We start from the raw sequence: 21,039 nt of genomic DNA on the forward strand, positions 1-21,039 counted from the left end.
TTTTTTTTTTTTTTTACTATTAATACGAGTTTCATCTCGCGCCTTAGCTAAAATCCATCCTAATATCGTCATCGATCCGCAAAGTTCAACCCCCCTCGGGTAGATGGTGCCACGTCACAAAGGGGGTGGTATTCCGGCACCGGAAATACGAGGGGGCGAGGGGGAGATCCCTACGCTCGTAGGGATCGTCATCGTGGAAGCGAACGGCTAGGTGGCACGGTAAGCGGCGAAGGGTGAGGAGCGACAAGGCTACGAGGAGGGGTGAGTGGAATGAGTAAACCGTGGATGTGAGGGCGGAACGAGAACGACGTAGTGAGAGGAGTCACAGTTCAGTTGAGGCGCAAGGGTCCTCCGGTTAAGGACTACGGTCCCTGGCAGTCCGGGACATTATGCCAGGCGGCGAGGGGTCCCCGATCAATCTCCTCGACCACCATCATCATCGCGCGTCGACCGCGTCCACGACCGATGAGTGCGCGAACGGCGACGATGTTAGAACCGCGTCGTCGACGACTGGCACCGGTGCGACCTTCGCCAGCGCGATGACGAGCGCCCTAGCGGGCGACGGTCTCCGTCGCAGAAAGGTCATACACGCGGCTCGAGAGACCCTCGATAAGGGTGAGTCAGGCGCTACTTCTCCGTCCCTTTGCGATACCATCGAATTTCTCATATCGTAATCGCTTACGAAACCTCATGCAACCACTCTTCGCCGCGGATACCTAGCCTTTCGACTTTCTGGTGCACGGATATTGGGATCGATCTTCCCCGTGATACCGCCCGATAGGCGGAACGCTCTCCAATCCGTTTTTGGCCTCATTCAATGCACCACTAATCGTGAACCGACGTGTGTGAAAGAGTGGACCAGCACGCGATCAGGGATTAAAAGATGAGCATATTACCGAATTTAGATCTTACAGATATATCGATGAAATTAACTTGCCGCGTTTAACCCCTCTGATAAAAATTTTTCAACAGTTTACGACATTAAATGTCTTAATATCTATTACGTACGTAACCTAGTTTGATTTGTGCGTTGACCCAGCGTTAATTCGGGTTACGTTATCACAAAGCGGCATAAAAACGTAAATTCGATAAACTCGTGAAATTATCTTTTGCACCCTTAAATTTACGATAAAAAATGCTTTCACGGATATAATTGATATGCCGAGCTCGTTGCATTGACGTACCTGCGAACGTGCAGGCTCATAAATAATACATAAATTTCAGGAAAGATGAATTCATGCGGTTTCCGACAATACAACGAAATGACATCGCGCTCGATTTACGATGATAAATATCTTTGCGAAAAAACTATGTTTTATGTTATGTTCGTCTCTTTTGATGACCTCAATGTTTCTAGACCGCCATGTTGCAGTTGCACTTTCGAAATGGTTGCTGTTATGGCATTTATTTATGCGGGTCGCTATAAAATGCATCGCGGATCTTTTTGCGCGACATAACGTGAAATATAAATTATTTTGTATTTAATCGATATAACGTCTTACTCGAAATGTCTATCATAACGTACCCCTCGCGAAAGGTAAATTTCCTGTTAATTACACGTATCACACGTGTATGACGGCAAATCGATGTTGAATTTAAATCGTTACACTTTTTTTCTTTTTTTTTCTCTCTTAAAATTATAACGAGTAAAATGAATAATAGCTCTAAAATGCATTATAAACTACAAGTATAGAAGAAAAAGAATAATAAAGTAATTTTTTAATGCTAACTTTAGAATTTAAAAAATAATCAGTTGCAATTGATTTAATATGAATCTAGATAAAAATCTAGCGTTGTATAGATACAACTGTAGTTTCAAAAAAATGCTGCGGTTCTACGTGATCAAACCTCATAGCTTTTTCTACATTTATCCAATTTTAACATTCGGCGTACTTGATGCGCGCACCGGAGTTACGTAAGAATTCCTCGCACGTGGGCCGAATGCATTGAGTGTCTGTGTTGTATGTGTATATGTATAGTTCACTATTCATTCCGTAGATAGCACTTGCAAACCAATTAAAATAATTCAATTATAATAGAATCCAAAAACTGAATGTATTTGAAAAGAAACCGGTATATTAACATTTTGAGAATTAATTCTATGTAAATTTTTCATTCAATTTGCATAGAAATAAATTTCAAAATTGCGTGTTAGATAACGAGACTACACGACATCAGATTAAATAAACAGCAATAAACAAAAAAAAGAAACTAAATATAGAAAGAATCTCTAATTCATGTACGATTTTTTGTATATTTACGTTATTAAGATATTTAAAACTATTGATTTGAAAATTGTTACGTAAATTTTCAACTAAATTATTTTTGTAAGAAAAGTTATTATAATTTACTTAAAAAAATTCTATTTTTTGAAATATTTGATTCGCATTAAGAAAATTTATGATATTGTATCTTACAATTAAACAAGACAAAGCTGTAGTATCTAATTTTACGATAGAACAAAGATTACGATTAATTTAATTAGTTTCACGCCGTGAAATTTTCGCGTTTAGTGAGTTTTTAAGTCCTCGAAACTCCTTATTAAATAAATTTGATTAGCATAAAGTCCACACGGAATTAGTTCTGAATTGCGACGCAACTTTCGGATCGAAATTAATATCAACTCGAATTCATTTGACACGCAGGATGAAATAAGACTATTAAATACGTTTAATACCAAAAATAAAAAGAGATTCTATATTTTCTTTCATCTCTTTCAATAGTACTTAATTTCAATATACCAATTTCTATCGTTAATTTTGATTTAATTGAATCAAGTTAATTAAAAAATAAATCTAAACACATTTTCATATAGTGCGTCCTATCGATTGCTCATTCTTGTAAACATTAAAAAAGGGATAATTTCATTAAGAAAATCTAAAAAGATTCAAGAATCATCAATGTCTTTAAAAAGTATAGTTCTCAGACGTAAAGCCTGGAAGAACACTGAGCGTTTGTCTATGCTATCCCATTGCACCGCTTCAATACGGCTACTCGACCTGTTTTTGTGTCACATCACAATTGCGCATTGAACCAAATGATGCGACACCCCGTGCATTATCTACATTGTGCGTTATTCACTGATTGCGGTTGGAAACAACCGCAAGTATATAGAGTTGAAAATGAAGAAACAATGGTTATCACTTCAATGCAAATTTCAGTGATTATAGTTCTCGTTTGACAGCAGGAATGCAACAAAAGATTTGCGTAACGGTATGCGATAACAGGAATATTAATGTTCGCGACAAATTATTTTTTCATTTACCTATAAATTGTTACTTAATAATTTTTCAATATTTATTTGTCTCTTCCGGAAGTTCAATGGAAATCTACATATTTTTTAACTTTTCTTGAGCTTATACATTTTTCTTTTTAAATTATAATTTTTTTTTTTTTTTTTTCTTGCTTATTCGGAAGATTTTAAAAAAGAGGAAATTTCTGATGCAGCAGACAACCAAGTTAAATCATCTGTAGCCGTAAGATAAGTAAAGAAGTTTACACTGCGAATATCTCGTAAAGTATACAGTAACTACACCGTTAAGAAAATATTGTAAAAGAATCTGTAGTTCATACCATATACCTATCGTAATCGATTTTTGTGCGATAGCTATAAATTATCTAACGTGACAGAGCGAAAAGAAGCGAAAGATGTCTAAAGATAACTTTTTTTTTTTTTTTTTTTTTTTTTTCATCTTTAACGTTTAGCGTAATTTTGTTACACAAAGCCATTTCATTGCAAACTATTTAAAAAGCTTTTCCCTCCGGGAAAGTATTACACAGAAAAGCTTTTATAGTTTCATGGATGCACTGGCGTCTTTAAGTCGTTCGCTACCTGATGTCATCGGACTGCGAGTGTAAACAAAGTGTATTGACCTCATTCCGAGAATATCGAGTCGGTAAAATATTTTTCAGTAAAAAAAATGTTCTGTATGTCACATGAACAGTTGTCATACGTATCAATTTTAATAATTTGCTATTATTTTATTTAAAAACAAAAAAAAGAGAATAAAGAATTTAATCCAATAAAAAAAAAATGTATGTAATATGATCAATAATAAAATTCAATAACTTTGAAACTTTGCATAATTTTTGTCAAACTATAAATTATGATGATCCTTAAAAACACATAAAAATAAATCCAAATTTTAAAACACACATCTTTCGCATCGTTACATCGTTAGATAATACTCGATGCATTTCTTGCTCGAAATGTAACAAGGATGTCCTTAACGGAAACTGCGCGATTTCTCGTTCGAGGCGATCGCATCCGTAATTTCTGCGTTTTGAATGTATATATATGCGCGACTGTGACGTAAGAGGAATTCTAACTCCGTTTTCATCCCTACCGAAATGAGATGCGATCGTAACATTTCAGCAACGGTTCATCCAGAGAGGATTCAGAATCAGGGGCCTTTCGAAGTAGCTTAACCACGGGGTATATTCGAGATCTCAGAGGTGCGAATTTCTAACTTGATGGTTCGCGAGTTACTAAATTATTCAAATAGTTCTGCGCGAACGCGTACGACTGCGGTACACCAAGGCATTAATAAACAAAAGATGTAAAAAAAAATTATGTGACTCACCAGACTGCATGAGCATCAGCGGAGTTGTTGAATTCAGCCGGTATCTGAAACATAAAATAAAACATTAATTTAGACATGAATATTGATTAATCAAATTAATAAAAAAAATAGTAAAAGTGATATTTAATAAAGATTTTATAATATAAATTTATGCTCACCTAAGAGATGCTCCGCCGATGCCTGATGCCTCCTGGTGGGCCTGCTCCTCCTCTCAGATGGGACGTGACGAGTCATCCTTCCGCGCACAAGTAACTCGCGAACGCGCCCGGGTGAAGTTACAATCCCGAAAATTATTTAACAAATTTTTCGACACTCCCGCATTAAAAAGAATCGTAAAAGAAACGCCCGCGGTAAGTATCGGCAGTCCCGAACGACCGACGAACCGGCTGCAGTTCGTATAATTTCGAATTGGCGTGCGGCACTATTTTAATCCTGAGCGATGCGACGCAGCAGAGTTTCTTTTGACCTGAAACAGAAAAATAAAACAATTATTTAGTAGATATAAAATTTAATTAAACGAAAAAATTAAAAAACGTTATTAAGAATCCAAAGAAAAAATTGATACATACCCATGGGTTGCTCCGCCGGGGCAGGATACCCTTCCTGGGCCTCCTCCTCCTCTCAAGATGTCCGCGGGATGTCGGGCTGGTCCTCCTTCGATGGTGGAGTATTATCTGAAACAAAAAAATCACTGTTAATACTCTGTTCTATTCAAGGTCTTGTTGAGCGCGTGTTGTTTAAGTCGTACTGCGCGTTTGTTATGGTTGCAGGTGACCCGACGCACATTCCAGCGCTAGTCTAGTCGCGCATCGTTCCCCCTTCTCCCCGCGCTTCCCGTGCCTACAGCTCCCGTGCCGACACTTATACGTATGCGAGGCTGTGATATCCGCCGTCGAACATACGCGAAATTGCGCGGAAAGATTAGCAGCGCAACTAGATTGACCGATAGAGATTTTTCGGCTCTTAAACGGAAAGATTTTGATACTCGCCGTATCGTCGCCCGACCACGAGTATGTAAAATACACGCAGATACCTCAATATCCGTCTCGAAAAGCGTTGCTCTCCACGTGGTTCCCGTGATCCTTGTCTACGCAGGAAGTGAGTCACGTAGGCTCGGGCGCGCAAGCTCGCGATCAGGCGATCGATAAAGCGCTGTGATTGGTCGGCGCTTGGGCCCCCATCCCACTACACCCGACTGACGAAAAGTGCTGTTTAACCCGACTACGATCACTGACGGTCGCGAGGGAGACGCGGGGGTGGAGCGGGGGTTGCGCGAAAAAATCGTCACACCGATTTTGTTATTTAAGAATATGCCAAGCCTCTTTAATGACAATTTTACAAAGGGCGTATTATATTAAATATCCTACTCGTTAAAAGAAGTATATGCGTTTCGAGAATCTTTCGAGGGACTGATGAATCAATTAATTATTAAGTTATAGAATTAGGAAAGAACCAATTTAAATACAAATTATCATGTCACATAATAAATTGTATGACCATTTCCTTTTCACGATATTTACCTATTTTCTTCTCACGTATAGTGCACAAAAATATCTTTTATTTCATTTTACACCTTAATTTCCTGTATAAGCTAATATTATGACTTGAAATTATTGTACATAAAAAGTATGAACAATGTTAATGAATATCATAATTCAAATTATATTTGCCTGCACTGAGAGATAACAAAGTACAAAATACGAAATCAGGCACGTTTGCATTTGTAATCCTTCCGACTGCTGTTGGAACTCTGCCATTATTTACGTTATAATAACTTTTTACATTATTGAGATAACTCCAAAAATAATAAAGTTTAGTAGAAACGATTTAAAGTCTACATTAGTGTTACCCTTTTTAAAAAACAAAAAAAATTTCTTTGTACACAAAAAAGTAATCAAAATAATTTAAAAATAAAATAGTATTTTGTGCATTTAAGCAAAAACAAAGCTCTGCATACTTATATATATTATTTATTTAACTTAATAATTCTTTGAAATTAGAGACAATTAATTATTTTCTTACGTACTGTACGTGAATCAACTGCGTTAATTAGATAATAATTGAAATTTCTGTTTGTGGGATTCAAATGAAAAGTAAGAAGCGTGCAAACTGTAAGCAATTAAAGGTCTATTACTTTTAAGGCAATTTAAAGAGATTGCGAATATTTCATCTTTCTCAGTAGAAATTTGCTCCTTGAAAAATCAAAAATTAGCGTTTGACGACAATATATTTCGACGAGAGCTTTAAAGTTTTGCGGTCGACATAGATGGATGCCCGTCTTCACGCCTACACTGAATACCTTCGGGTACGCTCAAAGTAACCGTACATACTTTATCTTGTCGAGGGATTTTTAGTCATTACACGTTTTCGTACACGCAAGATTAATGATTGTATTTTTTATAAAGCGATATAATTTACCGTCTGGTTTTCGTTACACGGGTACGGAGAAACCGATTCTTACCACATCAATTCGACTCTAACCGTAGTTTAATTGTTTCTCTATCCTCTTCTGCAAATAAGAGAGACAATCAAACTACGACTGACGTCAGAGGAAGGATCGGTGATGGAATGTTATTCTTCGGTTATTACTTTTTTACATTTTGCAAACAAAGTTATATGCGAATATATATATATATATATGTAATCATTTCTTACACAAAAATATACGATTACTTTTGATTGTAACGATTTGTACCATTTCCAATAGGAATATATATAGCTAATCTATTTGAAGAGTCACCGTTTAATGTTGCAATGTGCATAAATTTATTTCTTCGATAATGAGGTCGAGATTCGTCTTGGGAATAATTTGGATATCGATTTTTCAGAAAGATATACGCCCACGCGAAGCTAACATAAGACGACTCATCCCGAGTGGAAATTTATCTAGCTAATCTGACTATCTTGAAAAAATTAAGTTGTCGTTTAAAAAAAGAAACAAAATCTGCCTAGTATCGGTCGTCTAGTCTCTGTCTAGCGCGGACCGTGTATCTAAACAGATATTTAAATGTTTCTCACCGCGTACTAGTCTACTGTTGTGTTGTATGCTGGCCTTACGCAAAGCTCGACTGCCAAATTCGCGAGCGGCGAGAACCTAACTGGTTCTCGCCGCCCGCGCGTCCTTCACTTCCATGCGAACTTGAACCGCGAGAACTGCCGGCCGATATAACACACGCACGCACTCACCCCAGTGGACTCGGAAATCGAGCGTTGCGTAAGGTCAGCACACAACAGTAGACTAGTACGCGGTAAAAAATGTTTAGATGTCTAGAGACGAACCACAAATTAACTACCTAATTATTAGGTAACGGTGGGAATCAATTTCCACTCGGGATGTTAATTAAAAATAAAAGACCATACAAACTCGAATAATCATGTTAATAAATAATCGGCAATATTAAATTTTTGCAGAACCCGCACACGCGTATCAAAACTTAAAACTCCATTCATTTCCAAGTTCTAATTTTTACTGATATCAATATAATATGAATCGTATTAATGCTATCATAACTAATATAAATTTAATGATCTTTATTTGCAGCGTCCCGTCTTTTGAGACGGAAAATACCATGTACAGGCCATTTAATGACCCCCCGCCGCCTATGGATACAAAAGGTTCCTACTCAGGTATGTATTTATAGTAATAAATATATGTATTAAACACAGATAAAGTCAAAAGCCATTTTCATAATGGGAAATAATAAAACTATTAAATATTCGTTTAACGTTCCGAATAATATGATTTCGCAATTGAAAGTCTCGTTGTATCGACCTCTTAATAGCAGTGAGATTTTATAATTTCTCGTTTGAAAATATCATGTAGATTAAAATAAGTTACCAATAAAGATGCTTTTCAATATTATTCACTATTATATTTGGCAAAATATTTCGACATTAATTTTAATCTTTTCGTTGCACAGATCGTTCAATTTTGATATTATTTTAGAAATGTACTACCTTTCCAATTGTGTTTTGTACTCGAAATAATTTTACTATGTAACGTCATTTACAGGTAAATTATCGTTATTAAGAGAGTGTGGTATGCGTCACGTTTTACTCTCATCATTCCAGTCTGCGCGAGTGTTTAATGGGCGAATACTCTTTTGTGATGAAAAGCAATACTAGTTTTCTCGTCTGGTAATGTAATATCGTTTGTATAATATCCTTTTAACACTCGATTGCTGCAGTCACAATGATAGCAACGACAATAGTGTCTGTGCTGCCATTAACGACAGATACTCGAGCATCTTTATTTCTTCTTTGTGTACGTGACTATTTTCATCAATCATGGTATAACATGGTTCGATACCATCGCAAAAATTTAATCTGATAAATGAAATACGCTGACACACATTTCTAACAAGAATATCAATCCTGAATTTTATTCTTGAAAACAAAGATTTTTAATTGGATTATAAAATTGAACCTTCTGTGAACAACAGCCGTTGGGAATTATAGTTGCTGCTTCTGTTTTTTATGAAAATAATAATATCGATCGCACCTTAAGCTATTAGTGGATACCAAAGAACTTGGCATACATTGCGACGTTTTCTCTTTCAAGTTACATCGTTGATCTTGTACTTGTTTTATTTATTCTTTCGCTACTTCGTCTTGAATTGCAAATTCAATTTTTCATCGTATTATCACGGCGTGATGTAAATTACTTTCATATGCTATTTTATAAAAGTGCATTTGTAATAATTTCAATATGCTACTTTTCATAAATTTAATTTTTCTCTTTCTTTTTCAAAAATATTATTTTAGTAATAATTATCAAATCAGGATAGAGCGACATAAGTAATTTTTTGTTCAGATATTCAGTTTGAGTATGCAAGTCTTTCCTCTTTTAAATATAATGCAAAATTTTTTTTTCGATATGCCATATTTTACATGCCTAATCTTAATGCTCAAAACTCATGTCAGAATAAGCTGGCTAAACTCCAACTAGTATAGCGCTTGGGATTGCCAATTCACGTACAACGATACCTCGATAACACGGGTGACCTAGTAATGCGCGTAACTACTTGGCCACCCTACTGAACCTTCGAGTGGTTTTTTTCAGTCGCGTTGGAGACGATTAATATTTCACAAAACGACACGTAAGACTGTTGAACTATTCTTCGGAGAGTGTATCTAATGGATTTTTGTGGTAGTCTAATGAACCTAATACTTTCCTTCAAAATCTTTTTTTTAGTACAACTTTGACAAATTATTATTGATATAGATGTAGAATAAAAACGATTTCAACTTTAAAACTTAATTTTTATAAAATGTATACTGTAGGAGATGCATGGATTGCGTGAATGCAGAGAAAGAAAGAGAGAGAAAATGTGTATGAGAGTGTGTGGTAAGTAAGATCGGCGACGTTTCGCGATAAGAGCCGAACGGCTTTCGCCGAAAAATATTTAGTTAACGTATGTGTACGCGTATGTGCGAACAAACGAAATCTAAATCCCGTGGAAGGGATAACGAAAGTCAGTCAGTTGCTAGCCACAGAGTCGATCGTTAGTTGTTGAGTTAAGAGTATCGAAATTTGTCTGCGAGCCACTGGGCGTAAAAAAAAGAAAAAACTATCTTGTTAATTAAACTCTTCGTCTGCATCCTACAATACTTGAATTGATTTTATTATTTTCGCGTGAAAAATATGTGCTGATACATATCTAACTAAATACATATTAAACACATATATATATAAATACATATATAACTTTATCTTTAGACCAATATATAGACAGAAAAATTAAGAAGTTATATTAGTGAAATGGACGTCTCTGATATTATCGTATATTCACGCTAATACTTGGCTCGACTGCGTACCGTCGCCATGTGCGTTTGTCGGAAGGTGATGAATGCCTCTATTCCTATTCTACATATGCTACCGACGTTTTGTAAACTCTATTTACATTTGTCACCACGTAAACTTTCCGCAAGGAGTTGATTAATTTGACTTGTTTTAGGAATGCGACGTAGTCATGATGTTCCCTAGCGGAGCAAACGACGAGACCTTGATGTGGCTCCTAGGTCGGCTCCGGGCTGGAACCCCGGGGCTAGTAGTTCACGTGCGACATCACGCCTCGTCGGACAGTTACGGATTTTACATTACGGCACCATTTAGCGTGTAAGTATTCGAATCTCAATGAAATGAAAGAAACGCGAGGAAAGACAAGTATAGATACGGCTCGATCGGCTGCTCGTAGTCTGCTCAAGGCCGCCGAGGAGATGCATCTTCCAAAAACCCTGAGACAGGAGTTCGGTGGCGGATTCAAGGAGTTTGTCGGCTCCGAAGCTAATTGTTTCGAGGGCAGCGACGACGAGATCAGATTCTTCACTACACAGGAAAGGCAGTCTCTCGTGCTGCACTTACTTCACACCCTGAGGGCCGGCCCTCACGATCTTCATAGTCTACCCGGTCTTAAGATGGTGGAGGGTCAAGCGATTATCCCAAAGTGCATTTCATCCGGTATTATTTCTCAGGTGCGATATATGCGCGTATTTATTTTACCGTGTCTGCACGTTCTTTGACGAGACGAGATCCTTGAATCTCGTCTCGCCGAAGAGGAGACACCTAAGACGTGACGCAACTTTGCTTCCGTCAGGTCTTCCCTCTTCACGAATTACCCGCGTTAGAGAAGCTGCAACGGAGCTGGGTCCGCGCGTTCCTCAGCCCTCAACCATTGGACGATATTTGTAAATATTTCGGGGTGAAAATCACCATGTACTTTGCCTGGCTTGGCCACTACACCACCGCTTTGATCGTTCCAGCTGCAGTGGGTGTCATATACTGGGTACGTATACGTCTCGCTCGTTATTAAAGTCGCAACGAATATAATGTAAATGCGTAAAATATTTCTTCTATTTAATAAATGAAATGAAATTAAATGTAATTGCAAATTTAAATTTGAAATAAAATAATTTTTAGACAACGAAATGCCCCGAGATTCAAAAAAGACAAGCGGAAATAAGTAACTATTGGATCTTAATTATTTAGGTCGGCATCATCGGCAGGAATCAAGTGGTGGAGGACGTGGCGTATGTTCTGTTTTCGGTCTTTAATGTGATATGGGCTACCGTATACCTGGAGACGTGGAAAAGGAGAGGCGCGGAACTAGCGTATAGATGGGGAACTTTAGATCAGAGGGACGATTTATTGGTCGAGCCTAGACCTCTGTTTACAGTAAGAATCTTTCTAACATCTTTAAGGCTTAGCTCCGGCAATGATATAATAATCCCGTAATGTGTGCTACTCCTACACTTGTACGCCGCTATGAAAATGGAATATGCTTTTGCTACACCGTATAATTAAAAATACGATTTTTTTAAGAGAAACGATTTGCGAACCCTATTCAAAGTTTAATCAGTTTAATCAATTTAATCTTGACTATGTTTAGGGAACTTTGGAAATCTCGCCAGTGACGGGTAGGCTGGAACCGACGTATCCCAGATGGCGAAGAAACATGTTTCGGTATTTTGTGAGCGTGCCTATTATCGCAATCTGTTTACTCTTTGTCTTCATCGTTATGATTCTGAGTTTTCAGATACAGGTACGCATAAAAAATGCATCACGTAGTAATTAACCGTAAGAACTTGTGTTTAAAAAAAAAAAAAAAAAAAAAAAAAAAAGTAAATAATTATTTCAATCTAAAATTTATAATTGCAATAAATATACGGTAAAGTTATTAAAAAAGCTAAAGTTATAATAAATATTTGTAATAATGTAAAATTTCTATTACTGTAAAATTATAATTTTAGGATTGGTGGGACGCTCATCTTGAATCTGGGGGCTATGGATTCTGGCTGAGTTATATGCCAAAGGTGTTACTCGCGGTGGTGATTGCACTGATGGATGAAGCGTACTTCAAAGTCGCGGTGTGGTTGAATGATTTGGGTATGTGTCCCAATGATAATCAATTCCCTATTTTACACTATCTTTCCCTCCCCATCTTTCTCTATCATCTCCTCTCTTTCTTTCGACATAATCGTATCTTCGTGCGACTCAAAATACGAACAATTGCCATTTGCCGACTTTTTCGCATCGATATGTGTATTCTACGGTACACTATGCACGTCTAGTTTAAAAGCATAGCATATACTTTCGATAATTTTTCCACGGCTTAGCTTCTTCTAGAGAATAATTGAAAGATTATGTAACGAGAACATCGTATGTTTACGTGAAAGATTGTGGCTCTGTTTCTTTTTTTTTTTTTTTTTTTATGTGATTAAACTCGTGACATACTATAGATACAGTTTTGTTACATCATTTAAATTCTGGAGAGCGTTTATGGTGCGGTAGATAGTATTTGTGATTTTTGTGTGTTGGACGCAGAAAACTATCGACTAGACACCGAGTACGAGAATCATCTGATCTACAAAGTGGCACTGGTAATAAGAAGAACTCTCCATTTTGAACGAATAGAATATCAATGTTGTATAAACGTTATATGCATATCCTCCTCTAATTAAACATGATAAATCAATTTTTGTCGGTAATATTATATTTTACAGTATTGGGGTATAAATAGAGAAAATATTTTTATAATTTGAAACTAACAGCGATGTTTAAAAAAAAAAAGAAAAAAAACATTACATATTAGAGGAGAATATTTTGAAAAATATAATATAGACTCAGCTTTTTTTGTTTTAAAGCAGAAGTGCCTGCTCTGGCTGTCTCTGTCGCTGCATGAACATTCTTTTCGCAAAAGAACACTTTTTTGCTTACGCTTAATAATCTAATACATCACAGGCCTTCGTATCGTAATCGCGCTTTTGTGTGCATTTTGTACATATGTACCTATGTTAACCACCTTAATCTTTAGCTAACCATGCAGCAACTATTCTATATTTCAGTTTCAGTTTGTAAACTCCTTCCTATCGCTGTTTTACATCGCCTTTTATCTTCAGGATCAAGAGAGACTCAAAGAGGTAAGAATTCAACTATCCTGCGATACGTTACAACGACGTGAGAATGCAAATTTCCTTTACAGCAATTGGCGGCTCTCCTCATAGCCCGCCAGGTAATCGGAAATTTGAAGGAATCCGCGATACCGTATCTGATCGAACAACTACGATTGGCGCGACTGAGCTTCGAGCTGTTCGGAGCCTTGAGTCCTAGCGAGGCGAGACCACCCCCCGGCCAAGAAGGCGAGGAGATACAGGGTGGTAAGGACAGCGAAGAAAAGGACGAACGACCTGACAGTGGCAAATCGAAGCAACCGCGAAACGTCAGCCAGGCAGAACTGGAGAGTTCCCTCTACAGAGTAGGGCATCCCACTAATTCTCTACTTAGTGACGTTGCGTTCAAGGTTTGATCTAGATTTAGCCAATAGCTGTTTCGTTTTTCTGGGAACACCACACTGCACACGCATAACGACGTTCGAAGTACTCGCAATCAAAAACGCAAAAAGAAAAAAAAAAAAAAATTGTATGTAACATATATAAAGATAGGGAACGATACGGAGACATGTCTGCTTATTAAGATTGTGCTTAAAACAAATGCTTCAAACGTCTCGTCAAGGTTTTTTCCTTTGAACAAATTTCAAGAGCGTCGTACAAGATTGCGAGTGAACCGAACGCGTCATATCATAGATCAACCCATTTATCTCGCCTCCAAGATCTTTCTTTCCGTTCAGATTGCACTCTGCGCATTCTGTCGCATGATGATTGAACCGAACTATTAATAGTAACGTCAACGTCGTATCGCGTTTGTTGGTCATTTCTTTTTGCAGAATTTTAATGATTTTTTTCCCGTTTCACCTTCATTCCATCAACGACGCACAGGTGTCGGCCAGGAAGGTAATATCACTTTCATCCTAACATTATAAATCAATCCTTTCGGTCACGAATAATCGCGATTTTTCATTAATTAATTAAGCTAATTTGGCACGTTTCAATTATTATAACATGTAATATTTGTTGATAAAATTCAACATGATTAAAAATATATGCTACAAATAATTTTGTATCGCTCCATTTTTGTACTTGAAGTACTAAATTTTCAAATAAAATAATGCTAAACATTTGCAAACATATCTTTCAATATTAAGCAATTTTTTAATTATACAAAGTAACCGAAAGGAACAGACTTTTCATCGCTCATCACCACCGTCATGTTATTAATATGTATTTTATCGAAGTTTAATTTTCTTTAAATGCATGTAGATTCACGCCCAAAATATGTTATTAAATTTTTTAATTATTCAAAAATAAACACTGAATATTCATACTTTATTAGCATTATATTAATAAACTTGCATTATTTATTTCTTCGTTCAATATTACCAGGTTGGTTTAAAAGTTACTCTAGATATATATTCATTTAACAATAAGTAATATATTGTACATATACGATAAAACTAGTGAATCGTTATTTTTTAGCATTTAATAGATATAAATAGATAGAAAGGATTTATATTTATATATTATTTGTATTATAAATTAGATTAAAATAATTACGCACGTTTCTATTTATAGCAAGGTAAAAAATACATTAAAGTATATATAAATTTACATTAATAAGAATTATAGTTAATTTTTAAGTAAGTAATTTCAAATAGAAATTTGCCAAGTACTTGCAATAATTATAAAGATATTTTGTGAAAATTTAATGTATGATTATTCTTAATTTGCAGTATGACGGGGCATTTTCAGAACACTTGGAAATGTTATCGCAATTGGGATACGTCTGCCTTTTCTCTTCTGCATTTCCGTTAGCAGCGATGGCTGCTTTACTTGGGAATTTACTTGAATTACGCGGCGACGCGTTTAAATTATGTTTTGTGCTTCAACGACCTTTTGGACGTAGAGTTTCGAACATCGGGACATGGCAGGTAAAAAAAATAAGATTTCTAAATACAATTTATACGTAGATATTCCTACTTATTAGATTAAAATGTTATAAAAGAATTTTAACGCCGACAATGAAATATATATCTCACCCTGCTTGTACATAAAAAATATAGCCCACCCAATTTTTTTATTCTTAACAGAATGCCATGGAAGCGATGGGTTTGGTCGCTATTCTAGTGAACTGCGCCCTGATCGGATTAAGTGGACAAGTACAACGAATGTTTCCGGAGATGTCAGCGACGCAAACAATTTTACTAATTGTCGCACTGGAACACATAATGTTCGCCATTCGATTTGTGATAATTTGCGCGATTCCCGATTTACCTCACTGGGTTGCCACCGAAATGGCAAAGGTGGAATTCTTAAGACGTGAAGCAGTCCGAAGATTATCCTCAACTCCATCACCGGAACAGCAACCAACAACAGTGATAGGTACATTGAAAGACGGATATAGCGTTCGCTACGGCGATGGCGGCTAACGTACGTGACCTTTTGTGTCGAGTCTCACATGTAGATGTGTCGCGAAGCGCCGGTCGAAAAGGACTGATATTAAGGGGAAAGGAACGCACTCTCCTCGACGGTCGAGGGGAAGGTGAATCGAAAGAGGGACGCTAGCCGCCGTCGCCGCAGCGAACCCCGCGTTTGTCTTACAGGGTACATAATGTATCTTGCTACGTATACTAACTACCTATTTACCTACCACTTAATTATACTATTAATCATTAACTATATTAATCAAACCTATTTTATATTTAACAACACTCAAAGTATTCTCGTATTCCAATTTTATCTTTCCCAATCCAGTGACCATTATTGACTACTTATCTAGCATCCTGCGATTCGTGAATAACCTCTGCGCTAACAGTAAAAAAAAAAAAGTGTTGATCGCTTTGCCCGTCGCATTGCATCCTCCCTCCCACCAGTTAAATTTCACTCGAACTCAGGGAGATTCGTGGTGAGTCCAGCAGACGGAGAGAGCGAAGAACAACACTTGCTTTCCGACCGAGCGGGCTATACGACTGTGACCACTCGAGGTGCAGACACCCCGACCCTGGGTCCTTCAACCACCACCCATACGCCAAGTGGACCGACAACGCCGAGTGCCGCGTCGGTACCGAGGATCGCGGAAACGCCACCCACAGCTGGGACCCCTGGTAGCGGTGGAAGCAGCAGCGAGACCAGCCCGTTCCTACCCGAAGGCAATTCCAACGTCACTCGGGACATTCGTAACACGCCGAGATGTTCTATACCCGGAGGCGAACGAGGTTCGATTTTCCAAACGCGCACATAAAATATTTTATATTTATTATAAAAAATTAACAGAGTCAAGTTATTGCAATTGACATGTCGCTGCCGCAGTAATTTAAAACGTTTCAAATAAAAAATTTGTTCAATATAAAATTTTGAATAATGAAAGTAATTTTACATTATATAAAACTTGCTGCCGGGGACAGTTACATGTTAATATCGATCTTAAAAATTTTGAATAAAAAATCATGTAAAAGACCTCATCATGCGGATCAATATTCGCATTGATGAGAAGTTTCTTAGTAGGAAGACGCTCGAGGGATTGGTTGAGCAACGAACCCGAAGCGTCCGGTACCAACGATCAGTATAGCCATCATCTGACTATAGGACCACACGGGGGTGTCGATTGGGTACGTCGGTTAGGCCTGGAGCCAGGTGGACGAAAATCAAGCGATTCCGAAATTACTGGTGCCGCTGCGGTAAGCGTGCGAGAAGAAGAATTAACTTTGCACAGGTCAACCGATTGCATCGTCTCCAAAGAGCTTGCCTCTTCCTCAGATAGCGATCTTCTCAGGTACAAGGAAGCAAAAATATATATACCCTACGATTTTATAATATTCCTTATAATAATTACGCGTATGGATTGCATTTTTATTTTATCAGTAATTATCTCTAATAAATATTTTTTATGCATCCATACAGATTTTTTTATTAACTTAAACTTGTTCCTTCCTTATACTTCGATGCAAATGTATCAATTTTTGTTACTTAAAGATCGGCACCGCCGTGGATGGCGACTCACAGAAACCAAAAGTTCCGCTTTTCACCCGAAAAAGAAAAAGAGCGCGAGAAAACGGAGAAGCAGCAATATCATCAACAACCCCAGTTCCAACAAATGCAGCAACAACAACAACAACAGCAGCAGCAGCAGCAGCAACATCATCATCATCATCAGCGAGAAATGCAGCGGGAATCGCATCGCGATGATCATCGTGAACGACAGTCTAGTTATTATACCGAAAAAGAGAAAGACTCGAGCGGGCTCTCAGATTCCAGCAAGACTATCTCGAGTCAAGAGGAGGAAAAGCCGTCAAAGGAAGACCGGGAAGCGAAAAAGACGCGCGTTAAACAAAGTCTAATGAAGCGAGCGCGTTCGGTGGCGATTTTCTCGCTAAAATTAAAGGAACGCCGCGCACGGGAGGCCGAGCTTAAAGCCAAAGAGGCGGAAAGGGAGGCAAGGTGGCAACAGCCGCAATCATGCGTCGGCGGCGAACTCTCGTGCATCCCTATAGAAAAGCTTATCTCCGTGGACGACATCGCGGCCATGGAAATGCGCCGGCCGAATCATTAGCCGCTTGACGACTTGTTTTCCTCACACTTTTGTTCTCACGCTATGTAGAAAGCCGTTCGCGTACCGCGACACGCGGGGTTTGCGCAAACGATCGGTCAGATCGCCTTCTCCGTCGACTGAACCGCGACGGAGAGAAAGAGATTCCGACGGCCGCGTGCCGGACGCGTTACCGGACGGAGAGAAAAAGGCGCACAATTTACCAATCATCGCAGACACAAGGGTCCTTTAAATGACGTTCCGTAGAAACTATTCCCGATACCGCTCCATAGGCCCAGGGCATCGAACCGCGGTCTTTCAGTTCGGTTCCGGAACAGAATTTACCACGCGTGACATACTTTTGCAGAGCAAAGTCTAATGGCAAAGTTCCGCGATGAGGATTGAAAATCCTAAAACGTTGATTCTACACGGTCTTATAAGACATTTCGAATAACACTTTTCAAAGTCACTATTGCTTCTTCAAAAAGATTTCGCTATCTTTTGGCGAAATAATTTCACAGAACGGAAGATCAGAGTATTGATTTCTATAAACAAAAAAGCCAAAAGCAAGTTTTATCAATTCTAAGAGACTTGATGCAATAATTTTATGAAAAAGACTTGCACTAATTTCCTGATAAATATATGAAAGTTATTTTGTAAGTACGTTACTTAATTTGTACATATTGATTTTAGGAACTTCTTAAACTACAATTATTGCGAAAATTCTTATTGTAAATAATTGTAAGTAGAGACCTTTGGGGAACACGTACATATTGACGGCTAAAATTAATCTATAACTTTACGTAAAATTTTTGTATATTATAAACTTGTTGTCATGAAATGCTTTAACGCGTAGTTCCGAAACCGATCCATTTCGATAATTTTAATTTCACTTCGATTCGATGCTCTGCTAAACAGCACAATTTTCTTAGCTTAGGTCGCTCGACATCGTAGAACGTTGGGCTCCAAACGTTCCGTTTGTGCCGTCACTATTCTATGCCGAAATTAGATTATCCTCGGCTGTGCTCTTTAACGCGTATGTAACGAAATCCCGATAGTGCAGTCGCACGCAACGATCCGATCCGTTCCTGAGAAAAAAAAAGAAAAAAAAGAAAAAAAAAAAGTAAAACATTGCCGAAATTGCCGGCTGGAGTAGTCGCGAAGGTCCCCTTGGAAAAGATTGTTAAGTATCCGGTTACCCTCTCGCCGAATGGCGAACCGCCTAATCGGTGCGAAACTCAACGAAATACTTAAAAAAAAAAAAAAGGAAACTTTGTTGTTGTTGCGGTAATAAATTGTTAATTAATCTATAAAACTTTAGGCATTAATGGATTAAACGAACTTTTTGCTAAATAGATCTCTACGAAGGCATATCATATTATCGAGACCATCCGCGTCGTCACCGTCGCCTCTCAAGTTCGTGTCTTCGTCCCTAAGATCGGACGCGCGTGGATGCAAGATGAGTTCGCGGCCACGCGTGAAACTCATCGACAATGAGATACGGTCAAAAGCTAAGCGCATGACACAAGGCCAAGCTCTTCGTCCAGACACGAGAAGCAGAATCTAGTGGTCGTTTTTGTATATAGCGAAAAAATGTTACGCAGAAATTGTAAAATTGGTTTTCATGGCCTAGCCTCATTCCCCGTCCGCGGCTGAACTTTAGCGCAGAGTTGTTGAGTATTACCCAACACACTCGTATACAGACACACGTATACACATACACATATACATATACGCGTACATATACAAAACACATACATGACATTTTATTACATTTACCGATATTGTTAGCTTAGTATTTATTAACCATTAGATGCATCCACATTAAGCACTGTTGAGCAAATCGATTATCGCGTTGTACGTAGCGTACTCTTAAAAAATTTGCAAAACACAAGTGCATTAGATGCAAAATTGATAGATTAGCCGCTTTTCGTAAAGGCAGGTCAGAATAAATTCAGCCGGAAGCATCTGTGTTTGTTAGATGTTTTGTATAAAACAAGAGAATTGAGCCAATAAAAATATTCTACAAAATATTAATTAATCCTTTTTACCATCCATCCATTCAATCTATTGTCACATTAAGTAAAATTTTTTTATTGCTCACCCAACTGATGGTCAACAGGGAAGTTATCAGCCACGTAGCTCCGACGATTCTGCAATATATAAATATGTATAAGTTCTAAATTAATACAGCATTCGAAATAATAAATATATTACATAAATAATTCTTATGCACATCGAACTTTTTAATTACATTTTTTTTTCTTACTTCTAAATTAATAAAATAAACCAATCCAACTAAAAAAATTATTTATTTTGCGTAAGTAAACGATAATGCGGCGCATACCATAAAGTTGCTCCACTGGCACCTGACGTTTCCCTAGACCTCCTCTTTATCCTCTTTCTCTTTAATTGTTTAGTACGGTCCTTTTCCTCTTTCGTTGTCACATTACAGCGCACAAAACTAGAATTGCAGCAACTCTCAGATCTGTAACATACGGATGTGTAAAAATAACGTCTAAAATAAATGTATCGAAAAATTATTTTTCGATACAAATATTTACGAATTATTTCATCGTAATGCACGATTAAAAAATTAATTCAATGATCGTGCGGTTGTTTGATACATATATAGTATATACCAAGCCTACTAATTACGTTGCGGCGACAGAAGGAGTGAAATTATAACGTATTCGATACCTGCAACGTTTCTCAAAAAAAATGTTAGCGCGATGAAATGCATACGCATAATAGTGAAAAGAAAGCCGCGCAACTTGCCGCATCGATGGTCGACACGGGGAGGCTATTTCGAGAGAAATACGCATTCGGATGGATTGTCAATTAACTAACGTCGAATTTGTGTTACGCGATAGTTAAATATGCCGATGAGTCACAAAAGCTGAGACAATTTGAGTTTCAATTACCAATTAAATAATTTGCGACGCAGCTCGATCCGTCCGGCGTCCATCCGCTCTGCAAACACCTGCAAACGAAGAAGAAATCGGAAACGGAAGTGCACGTTAAGATGGAGGAAGGGGG

At 37.7% G+C, this 21,039-nt stretch overlaps 1 protein-coding gene and 1 long non-coding RNA gene across 7 annotated transcripts; one reads left to right on the forward strand and one right to left on the reverse strand.

Moving 5' to 3' along the window:
- Positions 1-241: 241 nt before the first annotated feature.
- Wwk (white walker) lies at positions 242-20,031 on the forward strand. Of its 6 annotated transcripts, none has more exons than XM_070659722.1 (16): positions 242-615; positions 8,125-8,210; positions 10,541-10,701; positions 10,781-11,057; positions 11,180-11,368; positions 11,572-11,757; positions 11,972-12,124; positions 12,333-12,468; positions 12,907-12,962; positions 13,428-13,502; positions 13,565-13,882; positions 15,209-15,406; positions 15,566-15,857; positions 16,370-16,690; positions 17,061-17,247; positions 17,448-20,031. In XM_070659722.1, the coding sequence occupies exons 1-16, from the start codon at positions 390-392 to the stop codon at positions 18,022-18,024; spliced, it is 3,438 nt and encodes a 1,145-aa protein (XP_070515823.1). In that variant the 5' UTR covers positions 242-389; the 3' UTR covers positions 18,025-20,031. The 6 variants fall into 6 exon arrangements, with proteins under 6 accessions (XP_070515823.1, XP_070515819.1, XP_070515820.1 ...); XM_070659718.1 differs by having other exon boundaries at positions 243-615; positions 16,977-17,247; XM_070659719.1 differs by having other exon boundaries at positions 243-615; positions 16,980-17,247.
- LOC139104309 (uncharacterized) lies at positions 19,916-21,006 on the reverse strand. Its single transcript, XR_011546018.1, has 3 exons — positions 20,925-21,006; positions 20,348-20,488; positions 19,916-20,153 (listed from the first exon to the last, which is right to left on the reverse strand). It is a non-coding gene; the product is annotated as an uncharacterized lncRNA (long non-coding RNA).
- Between the last annotated feature and the right edge of the window lie 33 nt (positions 21,007-21,039).

The sequence above is a fragment of the Cardiocondyla obscurior genome, linkage group LG07 (assembly GCF_019399895.1).
Source record: "Cardiocondyla obscurior isolate alpha-2009 linkage group LG07, Cobs3.1, whole genome shotgun sequence".
NCBI classification, from domain to species: Eukaryota; Metazoa; Arthropoda; class Insecta; order Hymenoptera; family Formicidae; genus Cardiocondyla; species Cardiocondyla obscurior.

Bases quoted from the DNA above. Each gene is read 5' to 3' on its own strand.
- Wwk (XM_070659718.1), top strand. From the start codon at position 390: ATGCCAGGCGGCGAGGGGTCCCCGATCAATCTCCTCGACCACCATCAT. The intron at 11,369-11,571 runs GTACGTATACGT...TTAATTATTTAG, and splicing joins CAGTGGGTGTCATATACTGG to GTCGGCATCATCGGCAGGAA. The intron at 15,407-15,565 runs GTAAAAAAAATA...TATTCTTAACAG, and splicing joins CGAACATCGGGACATGGCAG to AATGCCATGGAAGCGATGGG.